This window comes from Phodopus roborovskii, unplaced genomic scaffold, assembly GCF_943737965.1.
Source record: "Phodopus roborovskii unplaced genomic scaffold, PHOROB, whole genome shotgun sequence".
NCBI lineage: Eukaryota > Metazoa > Chordata > Mammalia > Rodentia > Cricetidae > Phodopus > Phodopus roborovskii.
This window is the reverse complement of record NW_026126576.1, coordinates 2,952,501-2,977,217: the sequence shown is the minus strand read 5'-3', so window position 1 is coordinate 2,977,217 and position 24,717 is coordinate 2,952,501. Positions and strand designations below refer to the sequence as shown.

General features: G+C 43.3%; 1 protein-coding gene across 7 annotated transcripts in view; it reads left to right on the top strand.

Moving 5' to 3' along the window:
• The window catches only part of Foxp1 (forkhead box P1), a 228,855-nt gene that overhangs the window by 162,563 nt on the left and 41,575 nt on the right, over window positions 1–24,717 (top strand). For all 7 annotated transcript variants that reach the window (XM_051203460.1, XM_051203458.1, XM_051203459.1 and 4 more), the window contains one exon: window positions 17,603–17,707. In XM_051203460.1, the coding sequence (XP_051059417.1) occupies window positions 17,603–17,707 (105 nt within the window). The remainder of the gene's footprint in view (window positions 1–17,602; window positions 17,708–24,717) is intronic.

Below are 24,717 nucleotides of genomic sequence, written 5' to 3'. Positions count from 1 at the left end.
AAGACCACTGTGATCCCGTGAAGGGGGGAGGACAAGTGGTCATGGAGAACTGAGATGGCTCCAAATGATGGCTGTGTGGTGACCATCTTGCTCTAACGCCACCTGTCATTCTTCTCACCAGTGGGGGAGTAACCTGGTGGGGACAGAAAAGCTCTCATGTCAGATAGGAGCACCCTGGGGCTCAGCAAAATTGGATCGCCAGCATCTGTTGTGTGCATGGCAGCCATTGTGCTCTGAGAAGCGGGCATTTACTTATTGGTTTCATTGCTCCTCGGTGATCCGTCTGGGCCTCCTTAGAAGGAGGAGAGATGACTCTTCCAGGGCAGCATAGCATGGCTCCTCCTCACCTTCCATCATCCACATGTACAGGAAGAGCACAGAGAGAAAAACTTGAAAATGTTACAGTGCCAGAAGGGAAAGGTGTATAGATTTTTCTTGACTGTTTACTTTGTTGAGAGAAAGGAAGGAGGGAGGGAGGGAGGGAGGGAGGGAGGGAGGGAAGGAGGGAGGGAGGGAGGGAGGAAGGACTAATCTGTGATCATTCTCTACAACAGCTGTTGTATGCTACCTCAATAAAGTGCCATTCCCCATAATATAGCATCATTAGACTCTGTAAATCTTATCCTGTATACAGTGCTTAACTGACAAACGCTTTCCAATAAAATGGCATCACTGGTGGAAGGAGTTATGTTCATTTTATAAGTTTCTCATAAGTGTAGCTGATTTTGATTTTTTTTCCTTTGAATGTTGGATGTCATGAATCCCCCAACTGTATCTAATCTGCCAGGTTTTCCACCCCAAATAATATTTGAGGCCTCACACACTTTGATCTCCTGGACAATCTCTTTTGATGCAGGACCATTGCCGATTGGGAGTTTATCACAGAATCCCTTCATCATCGGCTCCTGTGCCCCTCCCTCCTGAAAACATGCATTTGCATTCTAACACTGATGACACACTAAAGGTGGAAAAAGTGTGTAGCCAGAGAAGAGTGAGAGCCAGGCTTTGGGGACCCTTAATTACCTCACCTGTGGTGCTATACATATAACCTGTAAATGCTTATGCTGCACCTCATACCTTTACCACCTGGACTAGGAGAAATGTTTGTTTGTTTTTTCCAGTGGGCATTGGAACCATCCGGAGGAGAAAGGGAAGCTTATAGCCTCCACCTAAGCAATCACATGACATGGCTAAGTTCCAGTGTCATCCTATTCTCATATAAATGGCAAGTTCCTATGTTCCTAAGTCAATAATGGGGCCAGTGCTAGGAATGTAACTGAAAGCCAAGTTGCTATCAGTTTAAGGTTCATAAAAGTGCTCTTCTTCGCTGTTCCCTGGCTAGTCTTTGTACTGTTTGCTTTTTGTACCTATCTTTCCCCAAGCCTGGCTCTGTGGGCCTTTGTAGGGGAGATACCCCTCTTGCAAGCTGACTCACTAGGGTGATTCACACGAGTGCGTTACATATGTACAGCATGCCTGAAGTTCTTTATTCTACCCCCTTTTGTGATCAGTCAAGGCCCAAGTATATTACAGAGTGTAGTCTCCTCATTAAAACAATAGCGGGAGCTCACAAAGGGAAATTGTTAATATGTGTTCCAGCCTGTCACTTCTGCCTGTGTGAATACAGAAGATAACCGCTCCTTTGGGAAACTACTTCGGGAATTGAGCAACACATCCGCTAGCCAGAGAATTCTCCTAACTGCAATTTTCCTTTTTGTGTGTACTCGGAAATAACATCCTTATGGGTTGCTCAGTGCCTCTGCACAGACAGAGCACAATTGCCACAGCCCAGGTGGTGTTAATATGGGACAGTCCCCCGGGCACATGTCGCCAAGAGTTGTACAGCTTGTTCAGTGTCTTCATCCATATGGCAATCTGTCCCATTCACAGAAAGGCATCAGGGCTGCACCGGGTGGGGACCATGGTCAATGTAGTGTGAAGAGTCAGCCTCCGTTCATGGCCGCCTCCCTCATATGGCGTATTTAATTGTAGATCAGGAAGCCCACATGAACCTGAGTGCACAGGAACACATGCATGCACTCTCTCCGTGCACGCACACGCGCGTGCGCGCGCGCACACACACACACACACACACACACACACACACACACACACACACTTGTTTCTTTATTCCTCAATTACAGGAGCTCATGGTTAAGTAAACAGGCAACATTCTAGCTTACTAAACACCAGTGATGAATAGAGTGTCAGCTAAAATCCCACACAGAGACCTTTCTGGGTGTTTGCTCAGAAGTAACTCAGTTTAAGCACTGCATGCTTGAACTCAAATTCCTCCAGACACTGAAACTCTTTTCTCTTGTTCTCCTTTTCTCTCTCTTACAAGTGCTAAATGTTTTTCTTGACCAACTCTAATGGTCGGGCTAAATAATTTTGGTTTCTAAGACTTTCAGTGGAAAAAGAAAAAAAAAAAAAAAAAAAAAAAGGTAGGGGAAGGGAATGAAACTAGCCCTAGAATAGTAGAATGGTGACAGTATTCCAAGGTTCCCTAGGGGGGAGATCTGCAGAGATTGAGGACCCTCCAGGCCTCTGAGGTGAAAGGACGGATGTTTTTAAAGGTACTCAGGACATTGCACCAGAAGGCACAGCAGACTGCATTTAGCTACTGGCCCCACACCATGCTCTGCTTTTGTGTAACTATTTGTGTTCTTGTTTGGTAAACAGACCCCATAGCAACTGTAGGCCCTGGAGTGCTCTACCTGCAAGCCTCCCTAAACAAACAGACTCTGATGACCTTCAACTCACAGGCCTTTTATAGTCTTCTAAGGAGGCTGTCTCTAGGCAGGCTGATCACTCTGTCTTTCCTCCCTTTCCTTTTAAAAACATACTCTTATCTTTGAGGGATCTCTTGGGCAGTCTGTGTTTTCCACATTGGCTGTGAGTATTGAAAGAGCTTGAGGACCTGTGATGGCTGGCAGAAGGAGACACATCCCTAAAGTGTGGCGGGGAGATGAAGGGTGCCTTGTGTGCTCTGAAAGGGGCTGGACTGAGTCATCTGGTACAATTCAAGGTCACTGTATATCCATAGCTGTGGCTGTGTCTCTCCCGTCGTATCTGAACCATTGATGGGAACATTCTGGTGCTTATGAGCCCCTATATTCAACTCACATTTCTCCATATGAGTCATAGCTATGACAAGAATGAGATGTCTCGTGTTAAAGATCAGTGTGAGAAATAAATGGCAGTTTACTTTAATTAGAAAAAAATTGACACCAAGAGCTGGGATAATCCAGTGGCGTTTGAATAAATTAGAGGGTGGTACAGACCGGAATAAAAAGAACCTTAACAAGGACAAATGGGAAGTTGTCCAGAGTTCTCAAAAAAAAAAAAAAAAAAAAAAAAAAGTGTCTCTAAGTGGGACACCAGTCAGGGGACAGTACTAACTTATCTGCTCAACCAAACTTGCCCAGTGGCAGCCACATGCCAGGTGTCTAAGCTCCAAGAGTTACAGCTGGGCAGCTTCAGAGTATTTCCTCAGGGAGCACACACTACAGTAGAAGAGAAATAGAGAAAACATACAGAAAACATGCAGTGCCATAGTGAAAAGACACTTAAACCGGGTCAGGAAGGAGCTTGGTGTTACCACATGGGCTTAAGGATAAATGGGCAAGGCAGAGTTGGTGAGTGACCTTTCGAACAGGTCAAAAGGAATAGTTCTCTTGTCTCAGGGCACAGCAGAGGTAAAAGGAGAACATGTCCTGCCAGGCCACTCCCTGTCTTACTTAGATCAGGGTGTGTGTGTGTGTGTGTGTGTGTGTGTGTGTGTGTGTGTGTGTGTGTCTGTGTGTGTGTCTGTGTGTGTGTCTGTGTGTGTGTCTGTGTGTGTCTGTGTGTGTCTGTGTGTGGGGGGGATGTTATTCACATGGGCACCCAGGCAAAGCTGCATAAAACAAGTTGATTCCTTGTGATGGGCCCCCATTTTCCACCTCTGGAATTAGTGTACTATGTCGTACGAGGCCTGGCCAGTAGATTAAACCATGGCAATCAAAGGACGTATACTGTAGTTCCCCATCACTGCTCACTGGAGTTATGTTATTGAATGTATTTGTCAGTAAATTCAAAACACGTTTGTTTTGTAGCAGTTGTCGTCTCTGCGCATTAAAAGATGACCATGATCCAGTTTTTCTCTTCAGGAGCTCAGTTTAAACAGAGAGACAAATGTGGACACAGACACTTCTGAGAGAAGCAAGCATACAGCTAAGTCTAACACAGTATATGATCTACTAAAAATAAAAATGGCTGCTAGCAGGATACCAGAGTGCAGCTACCCTTTCCACACATGTGCCTCCTGTGAGGATTTTAAATCCCCCGGGCCCCCAGAGAAGTTCAGCTGTCTCATCTAAGTCAACCCTGGTAACCCATCACAGCCAGCCTGGCACTTAGTAGGTGCTGAATCCACCGCAGGGACCGGATGCGATGTGGGCATCAGTGGGCACGAACCCATCAAGAACCCTTCAGTATTCCCCTAGGTGCTTGCACCTAGGTGGCCTGTGGCATTATATGCAGAGGTTTCTAACAAGTAGAACAGTTAGCTACTGTTCCTGCTAAGCTTAGATTTTAAGCTTAAAGACATGCACACCGGAGGCACCTGGAGGGCTGGCTAAGCTGCAGGCATCGTTGATTCAGTGTGTGATGGTGGGCACCCGGGCCTTCCTCTCCTGGCCCCTGCATCCCACTGTTCATGCCTGACTCTTCTGCCTCCGGAGAAGTGTAACTCTTGAAAGTCTTGTCTTGCCCAACGCTTGAAGCAGTTGTGTCGGAATTTTCAGCTGTGCTCTTTGGGGTTCTGGGTGTCACACATGGAATCCTCTAACACATGGCCAAGGCTCCACAATGACCTTGTGACTCACCAGTGCAAACACACGGAATGAGATGCCTGCCTAGTGGCATTAATAACTTTTGGATTAGTGGCCCCTGTGTCTGTATTGACACAGTTGCTCACAGCACTCCTCCGGAAAGCTTTCTGTTTTCTTAATGAGACACCGGTGTTAATACGGCCAATCGTATAGAGTCTTAGTTACAAATTCGAACATGCCTTGCTGGTGTCCAGAACAAAGGCTGGACTTTGGCCGCCTCTTCCTCTTTATGTCTGTTTATTCTCTCACTCATCACCTTGCAAGTGCAGGTGTTCTGCCTCTGTGACTACCCACCCTGTGTGCTGCCCCCCCCCCCCCCCCGCCCCCACACACCATTGTCCCACACTCCTGGTGACCAAGTTCCTCTCAGTATAGCTAAGAAAAGGGGGTCAGTTCATATTGGTGATATGATCATTGGTGGAGATTAACTGTCAAACATACTGCCAGGCTGGCACTCAGGCAGCCACATAGCTAGCCTACACATAAGATGTCCCCACCTCTGCAGTGGCCAGCTCTGCTTAAGAGCACTGGGCGGGCACAGTGGTCTGTGGAGTGGGGGCTGGGGGGGCTGTGAGTATTGTCCAGTACACGAGGGATGACTAGAAGGCCCTTCCTCAGTAGAAATCAAACATGAGATGTCTCTTCAGAGCTTTGCTGTTACGTTAGTGTCAGCATAGAAAGCTAGACAGCTAGCTCCCACACGGATGTCCTACCTTCTTTAGCTGGTGACTCTTTAGGCGTCTGAACAGGCAGGCGCCTCTCTGTTGTGGGGGTTGGCCTGTTTACTTGTAGGATTATTTGTGGTATTCTCTTTAAAGCAAGTCATTTTTAAAATTTAAATTGAACACGTCTCATCCTCTGAGGGGGCACCTGTGAAGTCATCTAATACACATTACACTATGTCTGTGGGTCTCCTTGCACATGCCTCTTCCATCTGGCCTCGTTAGCACACTCTGAGTAAGGCATGATCATTACAGGTGGGCATTTCGGTAGGATTTCCTCGCTGTGTAACAGAAAGGACCTTGTCTCTGTATATACTGATCCCAGTGCTTCTAAAGCCAGCATGCATGGTACACCTGTTCCTGAGAAAATCTGTACTTTCAGTCCCCTCGCATCTCTTTATCTCCTATACAGATTCTTCCTTTCACCTCCCATTTCAGGGGTAGAAACTAGGCTTGGAAGATACCCAGAGCAGATGTAGAGTTTGGGGCCTGAAATTTTGAGATGCTATCCAGTTTGTTGATTTAACTGTGTGTGCTGGAATATCAGTGTGATACTTGGCAAGTGTAACCCAGCAGCCAAATGGCTTGCCAGGCACCTCACGGCTTAATTTGGTGCTTGGTGCTTGGTAAATGGAACAGCCATTCCTGTTGTTATGTGTTTCTTTTGTATGTCAAAAACAAAAGGAACCTTATATGTAGCTTGTATGTTACAGGGGCCTAGTGAGCCTTTTTTAGGAGTCTGTAATTGTTAAATGGTAAGACTTCCCAGTGCCACCATATTGCTTGCTTCTGTATCTCTGCCTTGGCCCTCTGAGATCAGCCACAAAAGAGGGGGCTCTTAGGATTCCTAGATTTAAACATTTGAATGGCCCAGCCACACCAGTGACTCCAGGAACTTAGTAGATATGTAGACTCCTGGGCCCTTCTCCTGGACATCTGCCTCAGAATCCTCACAGAGTCATCTCAGGTGATTTATATCTAGGATAATGTTTGAGAAGGGCTGTTTTAAGAATAGTTCAGGGAGGGAGGGTCCTGAGCCCCATACACACAGTTATTCTAAGCCTGGTCATTTTAAGTTGTGTTCAGTTTGGGATACTCTCTCTCTCTCTCTCTCTCTCTCTCTCTCTCTCTCTCTCTCTCTCTCTCTCTCTCTCTCCCTCTCTCCCTCTCCCTCTTTCCCTCTCCCTCTCCCTCTCTGCCTCTCCCTCTCTCTCTTACTGCTTCTTGTTAAAAAAGTAACCTCTATTTTTATTTTATGTGTATGGGTGTTTTGCCTGTATTATGTCTGTGCACCATGTGGGTACAGGGCCCATAGAGACTGGAAGAAGATCTTGAATTCTCTAGGACGGAAGCTACAGTCAGTTGTGGGGTACTTGGAATCGAACTAGGTTCCTCTGGAAGAGCAACCAGTGATCTTAACTACTGAACCATTTTTCCAGCCCCGCCATTACTGCTTCTTAATAATTGGTTTGACAGATTCCACGAAATGTTGAGTGAGCAATCATAGTGCTGATGCATTCATCACGTTTCTTCTGGTCTAGATAATCAGAAACACATGAGTAGAAAGAGGGAGTATTTGTGTACTGTTCAGACCTGTCCAGCCCACCAGGAGTACCACTGCAAGAAAAGCAAGCCTGGATTTGTCAGAATGTTGAACAATTAAAGCAAGCGGTGGGGGCTGGAGAGATGGCTCAACAGTTAAGAGCGCTGGCTGCTCTTCCAGGGGATCCAGGTTCAATTCCTAGCACCCATATGGCAGTTTATAACTGTCTGTAACTCCAGTTCCTTGAGCTCCTATCTTCTCTTGCCTTATATTCCTTTGTCTACCCAATCATATCCCTCCTGTCCTCACCTCCCTAGTGCTAGGATTAAAGGCCTGTGATTCCTAAATACTGGGACTAAAGGTGTGAGCCACCACAGGCTGGCTCTGTTTCTCTTACAGACTGGATCAAGCTTGTATAGCCCAGGGTGGCCTGGAACTCACAGTGATCTACTTGCCTCCCGAGTGCTGGGATCAAAGGTGTGTGCCACCCCTGCCTGACATCTATGGCTAACTAGTGTGACTAGCTCTGCACGCTGATTTTTAGGCAAACTTTGTTAGATCACAAACAAAGTACCATCACAGATCTGGCACTCAGTAGATTAATCTGCAGTCACTCCAGTTGCAAGATGAATATCAGATCACAAGGGGATATGAAACCCTCTAATTAGACATGATTTAAAAAGCAAAGAGAACTTAGAGATGACAAGCGTTCTGGGAAGGAGAGTCTAGGATTCTTCCATAAGAGAGAAGCCTGTAGGTTTGTTCCAGTGGGTAGAAGACTTGTCTTTCTTCACTCTTGGTACGTGGGTGAGTGAGCTGCACTGAAACAGCCCCTTCTCTTCATGGCAGAATCTTAGAATAATGATCTGGCCAATAGTAAACAAGTAGCCAGGAGTGAGAAGGGGCAGTTAAAGCTATAAGTGTGACGTCATCATTGTGTACAAATACTTAGTGTGAAATAAGGAGGCTGTCTACTTTAGAAGTGTCTCTGTGACACTAAAGGAAAAAAGGTCCTTTAAACAGAGTTGTTGGAAACACTCCTCCATGCTGGAGTCCTTGGTCTGCTTGCTCCCATGTCTCACTCACTCTTCTGTAGGCAGGTCGAAGACCTTCCCCCTACTACAGAATAAAACTTGGGAAAATGGGCTTGATCTGAAGTTGGCCCTCTAGCCAATTTGAAGCACATAGAGTACAGTATAAAAATATTCCAAAGCTGGGGAGGAAGTTGAGTGAGTAAGAGGGCTTGCTGCACAAGCATAGGACCTGAGTTCAAATCCCCACTGCCCACATAAAAAGCTAGACATGACTACATTTTCGTCTGTAAAACCACACACAGTGGGATGCAGAAACCGGAGGATTTTTGGACTCCAGCCTAGTTGTGTTCAGTCTCAGGATGATAATAAGGCTGAGAGTATTATATCCACCCAAAAGCCTCATCTGCCATGCATGTGGACAAGTTCATGTACCTGCATACGCAGGTGTGCATATATCACACATACAAAAATACAGACATGAGCACACATAAAAAACAAAACATTCCAAGAATAAAATCTTGAGTATAAGTTGAACAAAGTATTTACTGAGCCATCTGTTTTACAACTGTGCTTCTACAGGTCATGTGCAGTCAAAGCCCAAGGCTATCTCATCTAAGCTTGGTGCCACTTTGCTGAAGTGTGTTTGATTCAACTTCATGTACTGTATGTTTCACAAACTTTTGACACTAGTTTTAGAAAATGCAAACTCAAAACTAAAATCTCCATAGTATCTTTTTATATAATGTCCTCATTAGAAAGCTCTCAAATAAAAAACTGTACTCTCAGATTCACACCTGAGCAGCTCCTAAAATGGTACCCATCTCTTTGAATGGATAACTAGCATCAAAGTAGTTGGTAAGGACTATAAATAGTGAGAGAGAGGAAAGAAAAAGTAGTCTCTCTGGCTCTCTTCCATTCTTCTTTCTCTCTTTTTTTTCTTTCTTCCCTCCCCTATTTTCTTTCCATTTTTTAAAGTTAACATTGAAGAATGGTGGAAAAGCTTAAAACAGCCACACCTTCCACGGGCACTCGTCATTGTTATGGCCATGGGTTAATGTTAATGCCAGGGAGCTTGCATTACTGTATTGGACAGCCCCAAAGCTGTGTATCAGGGGAACAGCTTTCTGGGCATCAGAAGCATCTCATTCACGGTTTGGGCTGCCAGTGAGCTGAGCCTTCCCATCCAGAGTCACACACAGTACATCAGGATTCTGTGGCTACACTGTTGCCCTGTGCACTGAAGAAGGTTGGGCACCTGGACACGAGGCCAAGGAAATGGGAGGGTAACAGACAAGGAGAGACTTCAACAGTCAGGAGTCTTAGGGTGCTCATGGACAAAGGGGTCCCCATTGTTAGCATCCTGGATGCATATCTGAGAGCCAGAATTCCATAAATGTAGGCTGTCTTCTAGCTCGCTCAGGGGAAATTCAAAGTGGTTAGAACAAAGAAAGTGTCCCCTTGAGCATAGGAAAGAGCCAGTGAAAGGAAGTGGGAAAGGGGATTGGTTCCGTGTGTTTGTGGCAGGCAGGGAATGGATTAGAGAGTGGTACCCAGCTCCTACTCCACAGTACCAGTGACACTGGCAGCAATGACACTGACATGGCACCTTTCTAGAAGGATTGGCTCACACGGCATCCATTCCTTTCATCAGTATCCAATAAGTGTGAAGTCCCTTTGGCTGGCTGGGACAAGATGTATTTTAGATGGTATTCTTAGCCAAAGTTTGGTGGAGATTTTACCAAAGGGAAAGGCTCCTTGTGTGGTTCCTTCTGCTTATTTATTTATTTATTTTTAATGAGGAAATAGAGAGGAAGAGGGAAGAAACTTACCACGGCAGTCATGACAAATGGAGACTTCATTGGCTGAGCTCCTGGCTCTCCCTGGGTAGAAATAGTGCCCACACTCCAAAAGTGTAGGTCCACTCCATTTCCATGTGAGAGACATCCACAGCACATTCTGGAAGGATTTTTCAGCCCTTGGACGAACAATGTCTGGTAAAGTTTTCCTGTAAGGCCTTCATTCTCCAAGAAGTTCAGCTGCTAAGGCTGCAAATTCTTGTTTCTGTCCCCACTCAGCAAACTCCAAACGTTATCTTACCATTGAGTTTCGTTGCAGGAGTTGTCGTAGGATTCTTAGAGATCTTTTGTGAACACCAGATGGTGTGAACGAAGCAGGTGGCAAAAAATGGGTCTGGAGCCAGTGGAGTTGAAAGGCACAGTCCTAATGTTACTCATGTGTTCATTGACCTTCAGTAAAGGTGCAATCCATTCAAATGGGAATGCAGTAATCTTTTCATCAACTTGTGCTGGAGTGACATTCAAAAGAAAAGAATTAAACTCTAACCAGGTATCATATGCAAAAATTGGTGGCGAGTGGGTCACAAATCACAGTGGGTCACAAATCACAAGAGAGGGAGATCTATAAAACTCTCCAAAGTCAACATCTTCTCTGCCCTCGATTAGGGGACAGATTAGGAGACAGTTTCTTGAATGTTATATCAAACATGAAAGGAAACAACATAAAAATGCATAAATTGGAATTTATCAAAGTTAAAACTTTTTGTGCTTCATAGTATACTATCAAGAAAGTAAGAGACAGCCCAAATGAGTGTATTTGTAATTACAGTTGGTGAGATATTTGTATCCAGAAAAAAGTAATAAAACAATGCAGTTAAAAATAGGCAAAGGAGATGAGTATTGGTGGCACACACCTTTAATCCCAGCACTCAAGAGGCTGAGGCAGGTGGATCTTTGTGAATTCGAGGCCAGCCTGGGCTACAGAGTGAGTGCCAGGATAGGCTCCAAGCTACACAGAGAACTCCTGTCTCAAAAAACCAAAAGAAAAAAAAATAGGCAAAGGATTTGAGTCAGGCATTTCTGTAAGGAATTAAAACAAACAGCCAATCAGCCAATTAAAACACTTTCAGCCATGTTACTTATTAGGCAGATGTAAATTGAAAGAAAAGAAATCGGCAGGCATCACTTTCCTTCAACACCGGCTGGCAAGTAAAAGACAGAGCGACAATAGCAAGTGTTAGTGAGAGTGTGGGGAGGCTGCAGCCATGCTTGTGGGAATGTGACATAGTGCTGGGACTAAGGAATGAGAAAGCATGCGACCCGTATGCGTGGCATGCCTAGAATACAGGACTTGGGAGACAGAGAAAGAGGATGCCAATTCTCATCCAGCCAAATAAATTAAGTTACTGTACAGACCAACAGTTTGTATTTCTAAATGTATTTTCTGTTTTGTTGATTTCCATTTACCTGTTTGAGACAGACAGACAGAGAGAGAGAGAGATAGAGAGAGAGAGAGAGAGAAGGCAATGAATTGGAGAGGAGATGGGAAGAGGGAAACTATGATCAGAATATGGAAAGGAGTTATTTTTGATTAAAAAAGAGTCTAAGAGCCTGAAGACCAGGATGCCTGTTGTGGGACAGTGTCATCTAGAAATCTCAATAATATGATCACCTAAACATGACTTACATAATGACAACACAACATGTCAACATTTATGGGGGAAATCTCACAGGTGCCTACCCTGAGATGAAGAGCTACAGACAGTTAATAGTTGCTGGGAGGGAGATTCAGTCTTCTCCTGGGATGAGCACCCTGATTGGTTATCCAATCCCAAGTGGTCAGCTCCAAATAAATGTACTTGAGAGCCATACCGCATAGACTCAATAGACATACATAGGTATATACGCTTGTAACAGTAATAGTTAAGGAAAGACAAGTCATGACTTTAAAAGGGAGTTGGGAGTGTATTGGAGGAGGGAGAGAGAGGGTAGAAATTATATAGAAATACATTAATCATGCAAAAAATTCTGAAAAAAAAATAACCTCGAAAACATATTTAAACAGGTACACAAACTGACATATTCAAAGCAGCGGTGTTCATAGGTGCCAACATTTAAAACAGCTCAAATTGTTCATTGAGGAATTATTGTATTTTAAAATGTGCTGCATAAACATAGTGGAATAGTATTTAGCCACAAAAAGCTGCAATTGGGATGTGTTAGCCTCTAAAATATGTGAAGTGAGAGATGCCAGACCAGTGAGCCCACATTGTATGATGGTGTTTATGTGAAATATACAGAACAGACAAATGTCTGGGACCCAGAAGTAGATAAGTGGCCAATAGGGGGGCTGCAGGCAGGGAGGGGGATAGGAAGTGCTTGCTGGTAGGTACAGAATTTCTATAGGGACGAAACAAGAATTTTTAAATTAGACTGCAGTAATGGGTCTATAATTCCAAATGTATGCAAAGTCATTGACTGAGTGAACTAACTCTTCCGTGTATAACACATCATTTCTATGGAACAACAACAACAAATCATGATTTGAAGCAGTTGCAAAAAGATTAACAAGCTTTCCATGACTTCAGCCCAAGAGCTGCCATACAGTTTATTATTTTGGTGTGATGGTTGGGTAGGGAGAAGGGAGGGATGTGCCCCAGTAGACACCAGTGTTGGCTTTTGCTACAAATGATTCAAGTTAAAGAGACCAAGTAGGCAATTTTGGGATGAGACAAAAATGAGCTCAGGCAGACTCAGAAGACATGGCAGTCCACATGTCACTTGCATTAAGAAATATTTAGCTACAGCTTTGGTGGATGTTGGAATTGATTTATACACTGAAAGCCAGCATATAGATTGGTAGGACATGTTTGATTTGGTGAGGTCTGCATTCTGTCTCCTTAGTCAAGAATCCCTCTTCCTTCAGTCACTATAGGGGATCCCCTGCTTAAGTGTCACAGAAACCTGTAGACTACAATCTTGAGAAGTTGTCCTGGTGGCAGGGCAACAGAAAAACTTCCAGTTTCTAGTCTGGGCTAGGCAATGAACTGGCGGCTATAAAGGGTAGTAACCTGTGGTGAACACCCAAACTTCTCCAAGAAGCCCCAAGAAGCTCAGGGGTAGCATGCTTGCCCCATGTGCAGAAGGCCCAGGGTTCAAGCTCCAGTGCTGACTGAGAAGAAAATCTTTTCTACCACCCATGTGCAAGTAAAGACTGTGGCTGGCGTATGTCAATGTCGGAAAAATAAATCGAACAGAAATAGCATAGCAAATGTCATTGGGAATGGAGGCATCACACCATAGCAAATGTAAACGCATTGATAAGTACCATGTAGTGTCAGGAGCTAGTTCATATCTATATGTAATTATACTTTCCCTGGCACGTTGACTCCTTCACATCTGAAACGCTACCACTGTTCTCGTGTTAAATTATATTTAGTTTTTACGTAGCAAGGATTATCAGAAAAGATTTAAATCAACTGGCTTTTCTCGAATGCATCTCTCTGTGTTGCACATAGGCTGAATAAAATTAAGTAATACAAAGTATCTTCGCCGATATTTTCTCCTGTGGGTTTGCATAATTCTCGTCTTTACCTACAAGAATAAGGGAAAGCAAATATTGAGTATATTACCACACAAAAAATGAAATAGGACAAGGTGTTTGCTGTCTGTTCATTGATAAATCTACAAAGCAGTTATTGAGCAGTGTGTGGTGTGTTCAGTATGTGAGAATGAATGAGTGATCCTTGCCTCTAGGAATATTCAACCTGAGAGTTTATAGTAAAACAAACTAAAATTTTATTGAACATTTGACCTGGGGCCTGGCATAGTGTAGTACACACTTGTAATACCAAAGCTTGGCAGAGAGTGACTGGAGGATCAGAAATTCAAGGTTATTCTTGGTTACCTAGAGTTCAAAGCCACCTGGGCAAAGAAAAGAAGGAAAGAGAGAGGGATGGGGACAGAAAAGGAAAAGGAAGCCAAGAAAGAAAAAAAAATTGATCCAAACTTCTCAAAGTTTAATTTTGGGTGAATGTGTTTGAGCACCTTAAAAGCAAACGTGGTGAGCATTTCCACAGACACTGGTGGTCTGCTCTGTGCCTCATGGTCACCACTGACCAGCTATGTTGAGTCTCAGGGTTGCTGCCCACCATCAGATGCTCTGAGCCTCGTCTGCCCGCTATCTTTCAGCCTGTTCCTGCAGCTCTAAATTAACTAACATTAAAGAGTTTGTGTTTGCTTTCTTGGCTCTTTCGTTAAAAGCCAGAAAGCAATGGAAATCTAATGTTCCTTCCTTCTCTCTCTTGATGAAACATCAAAGGTCCTATCCAGAGATGTGAAGCTGCATGGTGGAGCTGTGTGCAGAATGACCCAGAGGCCAGAAGCCAGCCTCAGCCATGCACCATGGTGGCTGTATAGTTTACTATGGCAACATAGCCAGTTGCAGACTGCAAATCCAGTCTTGAGTGGTACTTGCTGTTGTTCCTACTGTATATGTGAGTGTATGTAACTGTTAGCAATTGCATGTCAGCAGGTTCCTACAATTGACAAAATGAAAACCTCATAAAAAGCAAATACTCAAGTTTCCGTGACTCCCAATACATCACCCAGTGTTGAGTTGCTGGTGTCTCAAGAGTCTTTGCAGAGGTCCCATCAGGGTACCACTGTCAACCTCTTCTCACAACCAAATCTAAGTATTTTCTTTAGACAATGGAGTATTTGAACGTATTCTGTTACACAGTACATATGGAAAGCTGGTGACAGCGTTTGTTGCCACTTTACAAAATAATAACATAGCAGAAGAGAGATATGGAGCAGTAACCCACAAGAATGTAAATAGTGATGTCTAGGGATGGGTGAATGGATACCATGTCAGCCAACTCAGCACTGTGTGACAATAAGAGAGCATGTGGTCTTTCCACAATAAGGACCAGTGTTTTACATTAAATAAACAATTAAATATGTGCTTCTGTGCACGGAGTTGTCACTCTTGTAGTCTTTGGGAATTGGGGCCTAGGTTATCTCTCTGTCCTTCAGGTGATTCCATGTTGAAGTAGAAATAAACACTTAAAGGGAAGTAGTTTCTATTCATGAGTTCATCAGAATAACCAGGACAGCAAGCATCATGGTAAGCTGTGCATGTTGTGTTGATAATTGAGAACTCTTGACTGTTTGCAGTGCCCAACTGGTAGTAGGAGTTTTTGCGATCTCAATAGTCAAGGCTCCTGAAGAACGAAAGCCACACATACACATAGTGATGCAGGTTGGTGGGTACCATGCACTCACTCAGTCAGAAAAGCTGATATGGTATAAGTCCTAGTGTCATTGATTCATTGATTCTAAGTTTCTCTAAATGTGTCCTTTGGTAGAAAAGTTGGTGTATGCCAAGATGTTTAGCCTAATAAATTTTATCTCTGGGATATTACTTATAAAGATTAGAAATATAACAGAAATCTGAGTATCCAAATTATAGGAATGGCTAATGTTATACATGCTTAAGATAATAGCATGTTCTCCATCAATAGCTGAAAGTTTTGGATACTAGTTATAACCCTTTTTTACATTATGACAGGAGGACTAGAGAGATGGCTGGGTGGTTAAGAGTACTTGGCTACTCTCGCAGAAGATCCAGGTTCGGTTCCCAATGCCCACATGGTAACTCACAATCATCCGTCATTCCCTCGGGGGTCCTCTGACCTCTACAGGCGCCAGACACCCACATAGTACCCATATATACATGCCGATAAAGCATACATATTCATAAAATAAAATAAAAATTTTAAATGTCTAAAAAGCAAAATGACATTATAGAGCATAACCCTTCATGTTTTAATTTTTCAAAAAATTAAATATTTATGTGTATCTGAAGATATTTATTCTCAGTATTTTTCAGACTTTTTACATATACACTTACACATGCATATGTATTATGATAAAACTAGGAGAATACTTCAGTTAGCCTCTCATCAAATAGCTAAAGAAAATAGTGAGGTGGGGATTCTTCTGAAACCATTAAGAAAAATGCTTTTAATAAGTTCTGCCTTTGCTCTCAGAGTGTGTGAGGCATGTGATACTGGTGAAATAGTCTTTCAGTGCTAAGATTACCAGTGATTTGTAATTGCTCATGCATAGACCTGTGGGTGAAACCTTCATTGGGTCCAGTGGAATGTTGCCATTTTACCCTCTGTTCTTAGAGGTGCCTTTCTGCCATTGGTTTCACAACTCTCACTGTTGACAGCCTCGTTCTCTCATGTATTTCCTTCCCTTGGAAGAGGAACGTTTCTGCTACCTTTACACATTGCTGTTCTTAAATTTCCATCTTCCTTTTGGTTCCCATGTGTATTTCCTTTGTGAGAGCAAAAGTACCTCATAGGTATTTTCAAGTTGTTAGATTTCTAACAAAATAATTTTAAAAGCATGGGGGGGGGAACCTCATTGCTTTTGGGAGGTGTTGTTCTCTGATGTGTTCACTTTGGGTCTCTTCGATTTAAGGGTTGGGAATGTGCTCACTGTGGGTGGGTTATGCTGTAAGGGAGGGGCCAGGAGCTTCAGTGGGTACCTATGGTCCAAGGACATGGTCAAGGTCAAGAAAATAGATGAAAAGGCATCTCAGTAGTAGGATAAAATACAAGACTCAAGATGCATATGTATGTACATACGTGCACGTGGTGTGTGTGTGTGTGTGTGTGTGTGTGTGTGTGTGCAAACATTGCAGACTAGTCCTTCCCATTCCAAGAAGGGAGTATACCCAAGTACAAACTAGAACTCTAGATGTTCATTTTGCATTTTTATTTTGATGGAATCTAAGGTTGTCAAAGTGACTGCAAAAAATAATTTGTCTAAAAGAAATGAGGATAGAGAAAACATTTGAAAGTATGGTTGGTCGCAAGCCCAACAGACCCCTCCCGGTGCACCACATGGCTCAGATCAAAGCATCCCCTGACTTGATCCCAGTGGCCAGATCATTACTTATCGATTTGGAACCCAACTGGAGTGTTAACCCCTTGCTGTCCGTGGTTACTCTCAAGCTTGCTTTCAGTAACTTGAGAAATACATACTTTGCACCACCACAAGTTAATTCTAAACTACTCATCGGTGTGGGTGTATTTACCCTGAAAAATATCTTTTAGTATTGCACATTATTATTTATAGTATTTTTCGCTGGATAATATTAATTAAAAAAAAAAAAAAGAGGACACTTGGATTTTGTCATAGAGAGGAGGAGAGGAAGAAATGTAAACAGTCCCTGTGTGGAAAATACCAGCCATGCAGATCCAGTACAGGTTTTCCCGTCATACCATGTACACTCTGGAAAGTATGGCGGTTTTTGCAACGGCCGTTGCTGTCTGGATAGAGAGCTTTGCTTCAAACAAAAACCTGTCACACACATGGAGGTAGGTTCCTGACATCAGACAATTGTACCTAAATATGTTTAGAACATAATCTTCCAGCTCATAGCTCATAGTTTTAACTCTTGTCAAAAAAAAAAAAAAAAAAAAAAAAAAAGCAAGATTAATTAGATTCCATGGGGAATAACAATGTGAGATTTGTCACACGCCCCCTGGGCCATGTGGACTCTCTGGCGTCTGGGCTGTGTTTTACTCACTCTCTCACCTTGTGTGTTTCCTTGTAGCTTGTCCCATGAGGAGCATCCCCACAGCCACCCTCTCTACGGACATGGCGTATGCAAGTGGCCAGGATGTGAAGCAGTTTGTGACGACTTCCCAGCCTTTCTAAAGTAAGGTCCATCCACCATGTCTTCTCTGTGGCACAGCTGTTTGTTCTGCTGTCTGTCCTTTGCCCACCAGCTTGCCTTCCTGTCGGAGAGTGTCACACAGCCCTTCTAGAGGGTGGCCTTTGAGTCATGGTCATAGGAAGTTAGATTACCCCTGGAGGGCTGTTCCCCTAAAGGGGAGGAGACTTAATGGAAGGCACCAATGGCACAGTTCCAGACTAACCCTGATGTAGACAGAAACCCAGTGTTGCCCTTCAGTTATTTCAGTGACTGGTCCTGTGTCAGTGGCTGGGCCCCTTCTTTGGCACAGGTTCCCTAGACAGTGCCGCCATCTTGGTTTCTTATCTCTCTGTATTGGGTGGCTTCTGTTTAGATCACTCTCCTCCCCCTGAGAAGTAGGTGAATATATGATGTAAACTCGGGCTATCTCATGCCAAGCTGTGGTGCTGATATACTCTCCCAAAATGGGTTGCTCATCTTCTCCATTGGAAGAGGATGTCTGTGCCCTTCATCTCAGAATTCCCTTCCCTCACCTATGCTGTCCAGCCAACCCAGCTACCCCGTATTATTAGCATTGCTTTTGTGTAATATGTTGAATCCTTGACTAATCAATGTACTGAATACGGTTGTCTTAGTGTTTTGTTGCTTTGAAGAGACACCATGACCAAGTCAACTCTTAAAGCGTTTAATTGGGGGGCTTGTTTACAGTTTTAGAAGATTAGTCCTTGATCATAATGGCAGAGAGCAGAGAGACTGGAGCAGTAGCTAAGACCTTTACATCCCGATCTGCAGGCAGAGAGACACTGGGCCTTGTGAGACTTTTGAAACAGAGCCTATCCCCGCTGACACACTTCCTCTAACAAGGCCACACCTCCCAACATTTCTCAAACAATTCCACTAACAGGGGACCAAACATTGAAATACTTGAGCCTATAAGAGCCATTTTCATTCAAGCCACCACAACAGTATCACCTTCTATGTAGTGATACACCTTCTGTACATCAGAACATATGATGGTTTCTCTGGAGTGAAAGCATCCTATAGGACCAGATCTTTATGGGCCAGTTACCAACATTGCGATGCAGCCATCCCCTAGAGATACTTTTAGTATTACCTGCAGGTAGTTTTGTGTGAATGTATCATTGTATCAATGCATAGTAGGGTTTGAACTTATTGTAAAGCTTATCAGATGGTATCCTTCACTTCAAGAGTATTCTGTGGTCAATGTCCATTTAGGCCATGTCCAAAAGAGCTAGTATCAGCATCAAGAGCAGCAACAATTGTCTCCAATTACATTATTAGCATTTAGATGAGTGATGCCAGCTTTGTTCTGTGTGTAGCACCTTCGTGGAATCTGCTTTGTTACCACCCTACTGTTGCCTAATCGTATTTATCCAACGAGAGAAAAAGATGTAGGCAGAACATGCTTGGAAATTCTGATTTTTCTGTCTTCACCATTGCTAAGTAAATGCATTGCCGATTCCACTCTTCTTTAGAATGGCTGACAAACATCATTCAACATGGTTTATGATTATGAAATCTTGAACTATAAAATTGTTGTCATCACTCCTGTGACATGCATCCACTCTAGGGACAGAAAATGCATTGCCATTTCCCCAGTTTGACCCATTTAAAACTTTTCATTAATAGCAAGTATTTCTAACCTAATAATCTTTTAAGTCATAGGTTCATGTGTTATGAGCTGGCAGTTAAGATATGGTTAGGCCTCAGGATCTAGAAAGAGTGAATAATTGAAACCACTTCTAAAGAAAAAAAAAAAAAAAGCAAAGATCATTTGAATTGAGGCCTACATTTACCTCCTACAAACAAGAAGCCCGCTCACTTCTCAGGATGTTAGGAGCATGACTCTGAGTTGGAAACTATCTCTCCAGCCTTTATTGTGGTTTTGCACATGGCATGACATGTTCCCGGTTCCTGTTTGCTCAGCGGAACTGGAGTGGCCGCTATCAGCTTGCAATATTGCTTGCTTATTTTCTACTGTTTGCTTATGTGCTAGTATTTTTCAGAAGATTTTGTTTGCAAGTTGTACAAACCTGACTTGAGTTGATATAAGAAAAAGAATAAAAGAAGGGGTGAAAATGAGCCAGGATAGACTGGAACTCCTGTATAATTGCTAGTAGCAAGCATGTCAGGATCCAAGTGGCTGACTGGGGTTGTCGGGGTGCTGCAATTCAGGGTTCCCATTAGCTCTGTATCTCCCTGTTGCCTTCATCCTTGGAACCTTTCTAGTTAGGACTAAGAACATGGGCTTGTATGTCATGGGATTATCAGTCTCACAGTGCAGAATTTCCCCCATTCTTCTCAGAAGAGCTTGTGCAGACTGCCACTGGTTCAGATTATGCCCTCTGTTCTAGTTTGGAGCCAAGCTCCATCACATTCCCACCTATAGAGCAAAGGGACTCATACACATGATCCATCTCGGGATGGGGACAGGAGATGTGGTTCCAGAAAAAAAAAAAAAAGTTGAGTCTTCCCACTGAAGAAGCTCCCATCCACCAATTCAACTTTACAGAGTTCCCAACACAAGATCTCATTTTTCCTTCTTTTACAGCAAGATTTTAATACTTAGAGATTCAGGCTTATCTTTAGGTTCAGATTCTTGCCTAATGAAGTGGAACACAAGTTAGTCATGTTGGGGACTTTGAGCAGCACGTCTGTGCTCAGCCCCAAAGAGACACACTGGGTCTAGGGAAACTCTTCTTGCAGTTCCAATGAAAACCACATGGTTTCCTTGAACTCTTGACACTGTTATCAGAGAACATTAGTTCCAGCATTTCTCTTCGGATTGCTGGGATGGAAGGCTCTGGAAGAATCTCCTTGGCTCTACTTGTCCATAAGCACCCCCTCCATTTTTACATGTTATTTTTTTTTAATGGTGTAAGCGAATTGACACTAGTCACTTTGTAATAACGTATAATTAAACAACTTTAAATATGCAACAGGCATAGCTTCAGATACTAATATATATTAATCCATTTAATCCTACAGCTGCCTGAGAAAATGTCATAGTAGCATTTTGAACATACAGTTAAGGCGACGAAGGAGCAGATAGTTTGAGTGATTTACCCAGAGTCGCCCAATGCTTTCAGTCACACTGTGCCACTGTCACATTGTGCCAACTGGGGGAAACTGTACTTTTAAAACATCAATAAATTACTTTCTACTTAAGGCAATGGATGTGAAGAAAGTTTTCAAGGCAGGTGAGCAATGGAACCCCTTTTGAGAGTAGTCATTTGTGTAGTCTGGGTGCATCTCAGTCCCTCTTAGCACGTCTGTTTCTGCATATTAGTAACGATCTCCAAAGGCTTATCATGGGAAGTGCCTAGCCCTTACTAAGCTGTCTATAAATGTGGACATATCCTATCTACTTAGGTGTGCTTTAGGAGCAATAATTTTAAATATGCAGAAATTCCTGACCTTGTGTTTCAAGAAGGTACCGATGATTGTTCTCTGAAATAAATGTGAAGATTTGCTTACAGTCCAATCCTAAGGGTGGTGTGGCATTTTGGAGAGTCATTACATTAGGCTTTGCTGTCCACCTGAGTCCTGTCCCCGTGTTCCTCTAATGCAGGCAGAGAGCCCAAATGAGGAAGAAGCATGTCCTATGACCCTCATGCTAGCTGCATGTGGCCTCTGACCTAGGGTCACATTTTTTTGGCTCCACCCTATATTTTCCAGCTGAACAGTGCTTTCTGCCTCCTTGACTCTATTGGCTGGGTAGCTGGGGGAATGTGTGTGGGAGGGCCTGTAATTTCCCCCAACACCCACAGGCTTTAAGCTCCTGACTCTGGGGTTCTCCAACCTAGCTTTTCAGGTTTGGTGTCGGAAAGGAACATGATACCTACCTAGTTCCTGTTTCCCAGCCATGTGTGACCTGAGGTAGTAGGTGTAATTGTCACAGTGGTCAGAAGTGCTTCAGGATACAATTAGTTAGACAACAAAGTGTCACTGTCCACCGGGAGAGGAGGAGACTCACAGGCAAAGGCAGAGATTTGTTTTCCTCCCCTGGATGAAGAAGTATTGAAGTTGATGAAAAGTGAAAACCAGAGGCTTAGCATGACACCTTTGCCACGGGGGTGTGTCCCTAAAGTGAGGGCAACCACGGGGCCATTAGTTTATGAGACAAACACTGCTCAAAAGAGCTTGCTGTTGTCTTTCTCTCCAGCCAGCAGAGTCCTTGCCTATGCTGTTAGTTTCAGTACTGGGCTCTGTCTTTATCTCTCTCTTTATCCTCCCCAACCAGAGCTGTCACATGACTGGATATCCTTGGGGTTTACTAATGCCAGCAGGTGCTCATCCTTGCTCTAATGTCATCCCAATGGGCCTTGCTCTGATTTCCTCCAGCAACATGGACTGAAAATAAGCCCATGGCCTTCCAGACGGGGAAGCCTGGTGCTGTGGGGAGACAGGAAGGTTCTGAGGCATAACCACACTCCATTTTCTAGTTTGAGTGTGTGGTCAGACCTGGCTGCACTTTCAGAAATGCTTGCAAGTAGTATTTCTTTTTTCCCTTAAGTCCTCAGCCCCACCCACCCTGTGTCTTGCTTGGGCCAGCACCCTGCTAGACCCTGAGTGACACCCCTAAACCCCTATTTCATCTTCCATATGATTTCATCACTTTGTATACTTGCATAGTATTCCATTTGAAAAGATTATTCTCCCCCCCCTTTTTTTTTTTTGTTGTTTTGTTTGTTTTTGTTTTTTCACGTAGAAAAGCTCCTTACAGACAAAGGTAAAGAAAACAAAAATGCCTTTAGCAAGTTAGTCAGATGTGTGTAATTTATCAAAGCCAGAAGAAGTTTTCTGTTGGTTTCTAATGTAAGACATGAGAACAGCATTGAAGAGGAAGCCCAGGGATGGGACTTTGACCCTTCCCAGAGGTTGAGGGCTGCAGACAGAACAAGACGATTCTTTGGTAAATTGCTTAAAGGGGTGAGGAGGGGGGGGGGGGAGGCAGAAAAAATCCATTTGTTTTCAGTGAATTTTACTTTTTAAAATTCCAAAGAGTCACATGTGAAAGAAACTAAGTGTGTTCTGTACAGTTTTCACAAGTGTTTTTATCATGGTAACATCTTGTTTACTTTAGTTCCCTGCCTAAAACTACTTGGAACATGTTAAGAAAACATTTCCAGAAACCCTGACAAAGAGGCTTTTGTTCCATAGCCACTGAGAGGCTGCACGCCTCACAAAGGTGTTAACTTCCAGCCCCTTAAGCGCTTCCACACAAAATTCCAGCAACTGTGTTTGTGGTTTTGGAAAAACAAAGTGATGCTAAAGAAACCAGGTATATGCTAATACATGTCTAGGGAGGCCGGATATCATAAATGGTTGCAAACCCATTTGTGGCTCTGGGGCTTGCAGGCCTGAATGTTGGGCCGGGAAATTACCTCCACTTAGCTCAGGCGCACATGTAGAGTACACAGAGAGGGAATAGCTGCCCTTAATTGTGCGGGTGTGGGTCAACTACCAGCCTCACTGTTGTGGCCTCTCAAGATCATGGGCATGAATTTTCCCCCCATCAGATCTGAGAGAAGAAGTTTTTGAATGTTGCAATATATGAGCTTTGTGTTTTTACAAACATGACTTTCCTACTTACTGTGCTTTTTTTCTAGTTTGTTTTTAAAAGAATAAAATCTGGGTGTTCCCAAGAAGGGGAAAATGTTTTTCCTTAAAAAAAGATAGTTTCTTCTTTAACTTTTTTGACTTTGCTCAAGAGTTCAAGACCTTCCCTAGTACTTGAAGAGGTCAAAGTGGCCTAAAGACCACAGTGCCCTCTAGTGATATGCAGAGTATCGTATAGGAAAGTTCAGGCAGATTTGCCAAACAAACAGGCCCATGCCACCACTTTACTCAGAAAAAGAAGCAAACAATATTTGGGTCCACTGTTTTTTGGAGATGAAATTTTAGGTTCTACTTTCCTTGAAAACAATATTTTTAGTGTCTACCTGGGAAGGCAGTTCCGAATAGAGCTGCAAGGACGGCGCAGATGTGTATGGCCACTGCTTAAAGAACCATCAGTTAGCTTAGGTGCCTCATGTGATCACCTCCGGCATGGAATTATCAGGCCTTACTTAGAAGAGAAGGATTGTCTCTTTGTCCCATACTTTTACTGACACCGTCTACCATATTATAGCCATGTCTAAATGGTAAAATTTATTATTAGCAGTAGTGTCACAAAAGTCTGAGACAGCGATTTTCCTTTCAATAAAAGTAGTTAAAAACCTTTTAGAAAATCCATAATTTTGATTGCTGGTACTTCATAAATGTATAACTGGTACTTTTTAGCTGTCTCTTTAGGGAAAAATGAGTTTTATCACCTGTGGTACCTGGGTTAATGAAATTGTGTGCTGGAATTTAGCCAGGATGAGAGATGAGATCATTCCAAGACACTAATATTGGCAACAGGTCTCATAAATGCTCCAACTCTTGAGTGAAGTATCATTAGATTTTTAAAAATTATTATTATTATTTTATGTAAATTGAGAGATTAAGTTGGTTGTCAGTCCTCAAGTTTCTATACTAGTGAGATCCTCATTTGGCATCACATCCAAAACCCAGTGACCTAAAAACCAGCCTGGGAGCCAAGAGCAATAGAGCAGTGTCCATCAGTGCCTTGCAGAAGAATTTGCGTGCATCAGGTTTCAACTTCGGTTCCTGTTCAGCCTTTTACAAATCACGGCTCTCAGCTCAAATTTGAAATAATGCTGCCTTTTTCCCCGTGTTCCTCCCGTGTTTGATTGTTTGTGGATACGAGCTGTCCAGGAAATCCCATACTTACAGATATAAATCCAGAATGATCTTGTTTTTCCGCAGCCAGCCCAGGATGTATGAGACAGTTATGATGATTTGTTAATTTTTGTGACCCGTGTTTATTTTATGTGTGCTGTATACTTTGAGGGTGGAATCAGCTGTTGAAATAGCCCGTGTCTTTCGCACATGGGGAGGAAGCACTCCAGTTTTCCTTCTTTGCTTTGCATTTGCTGGCTTTATTT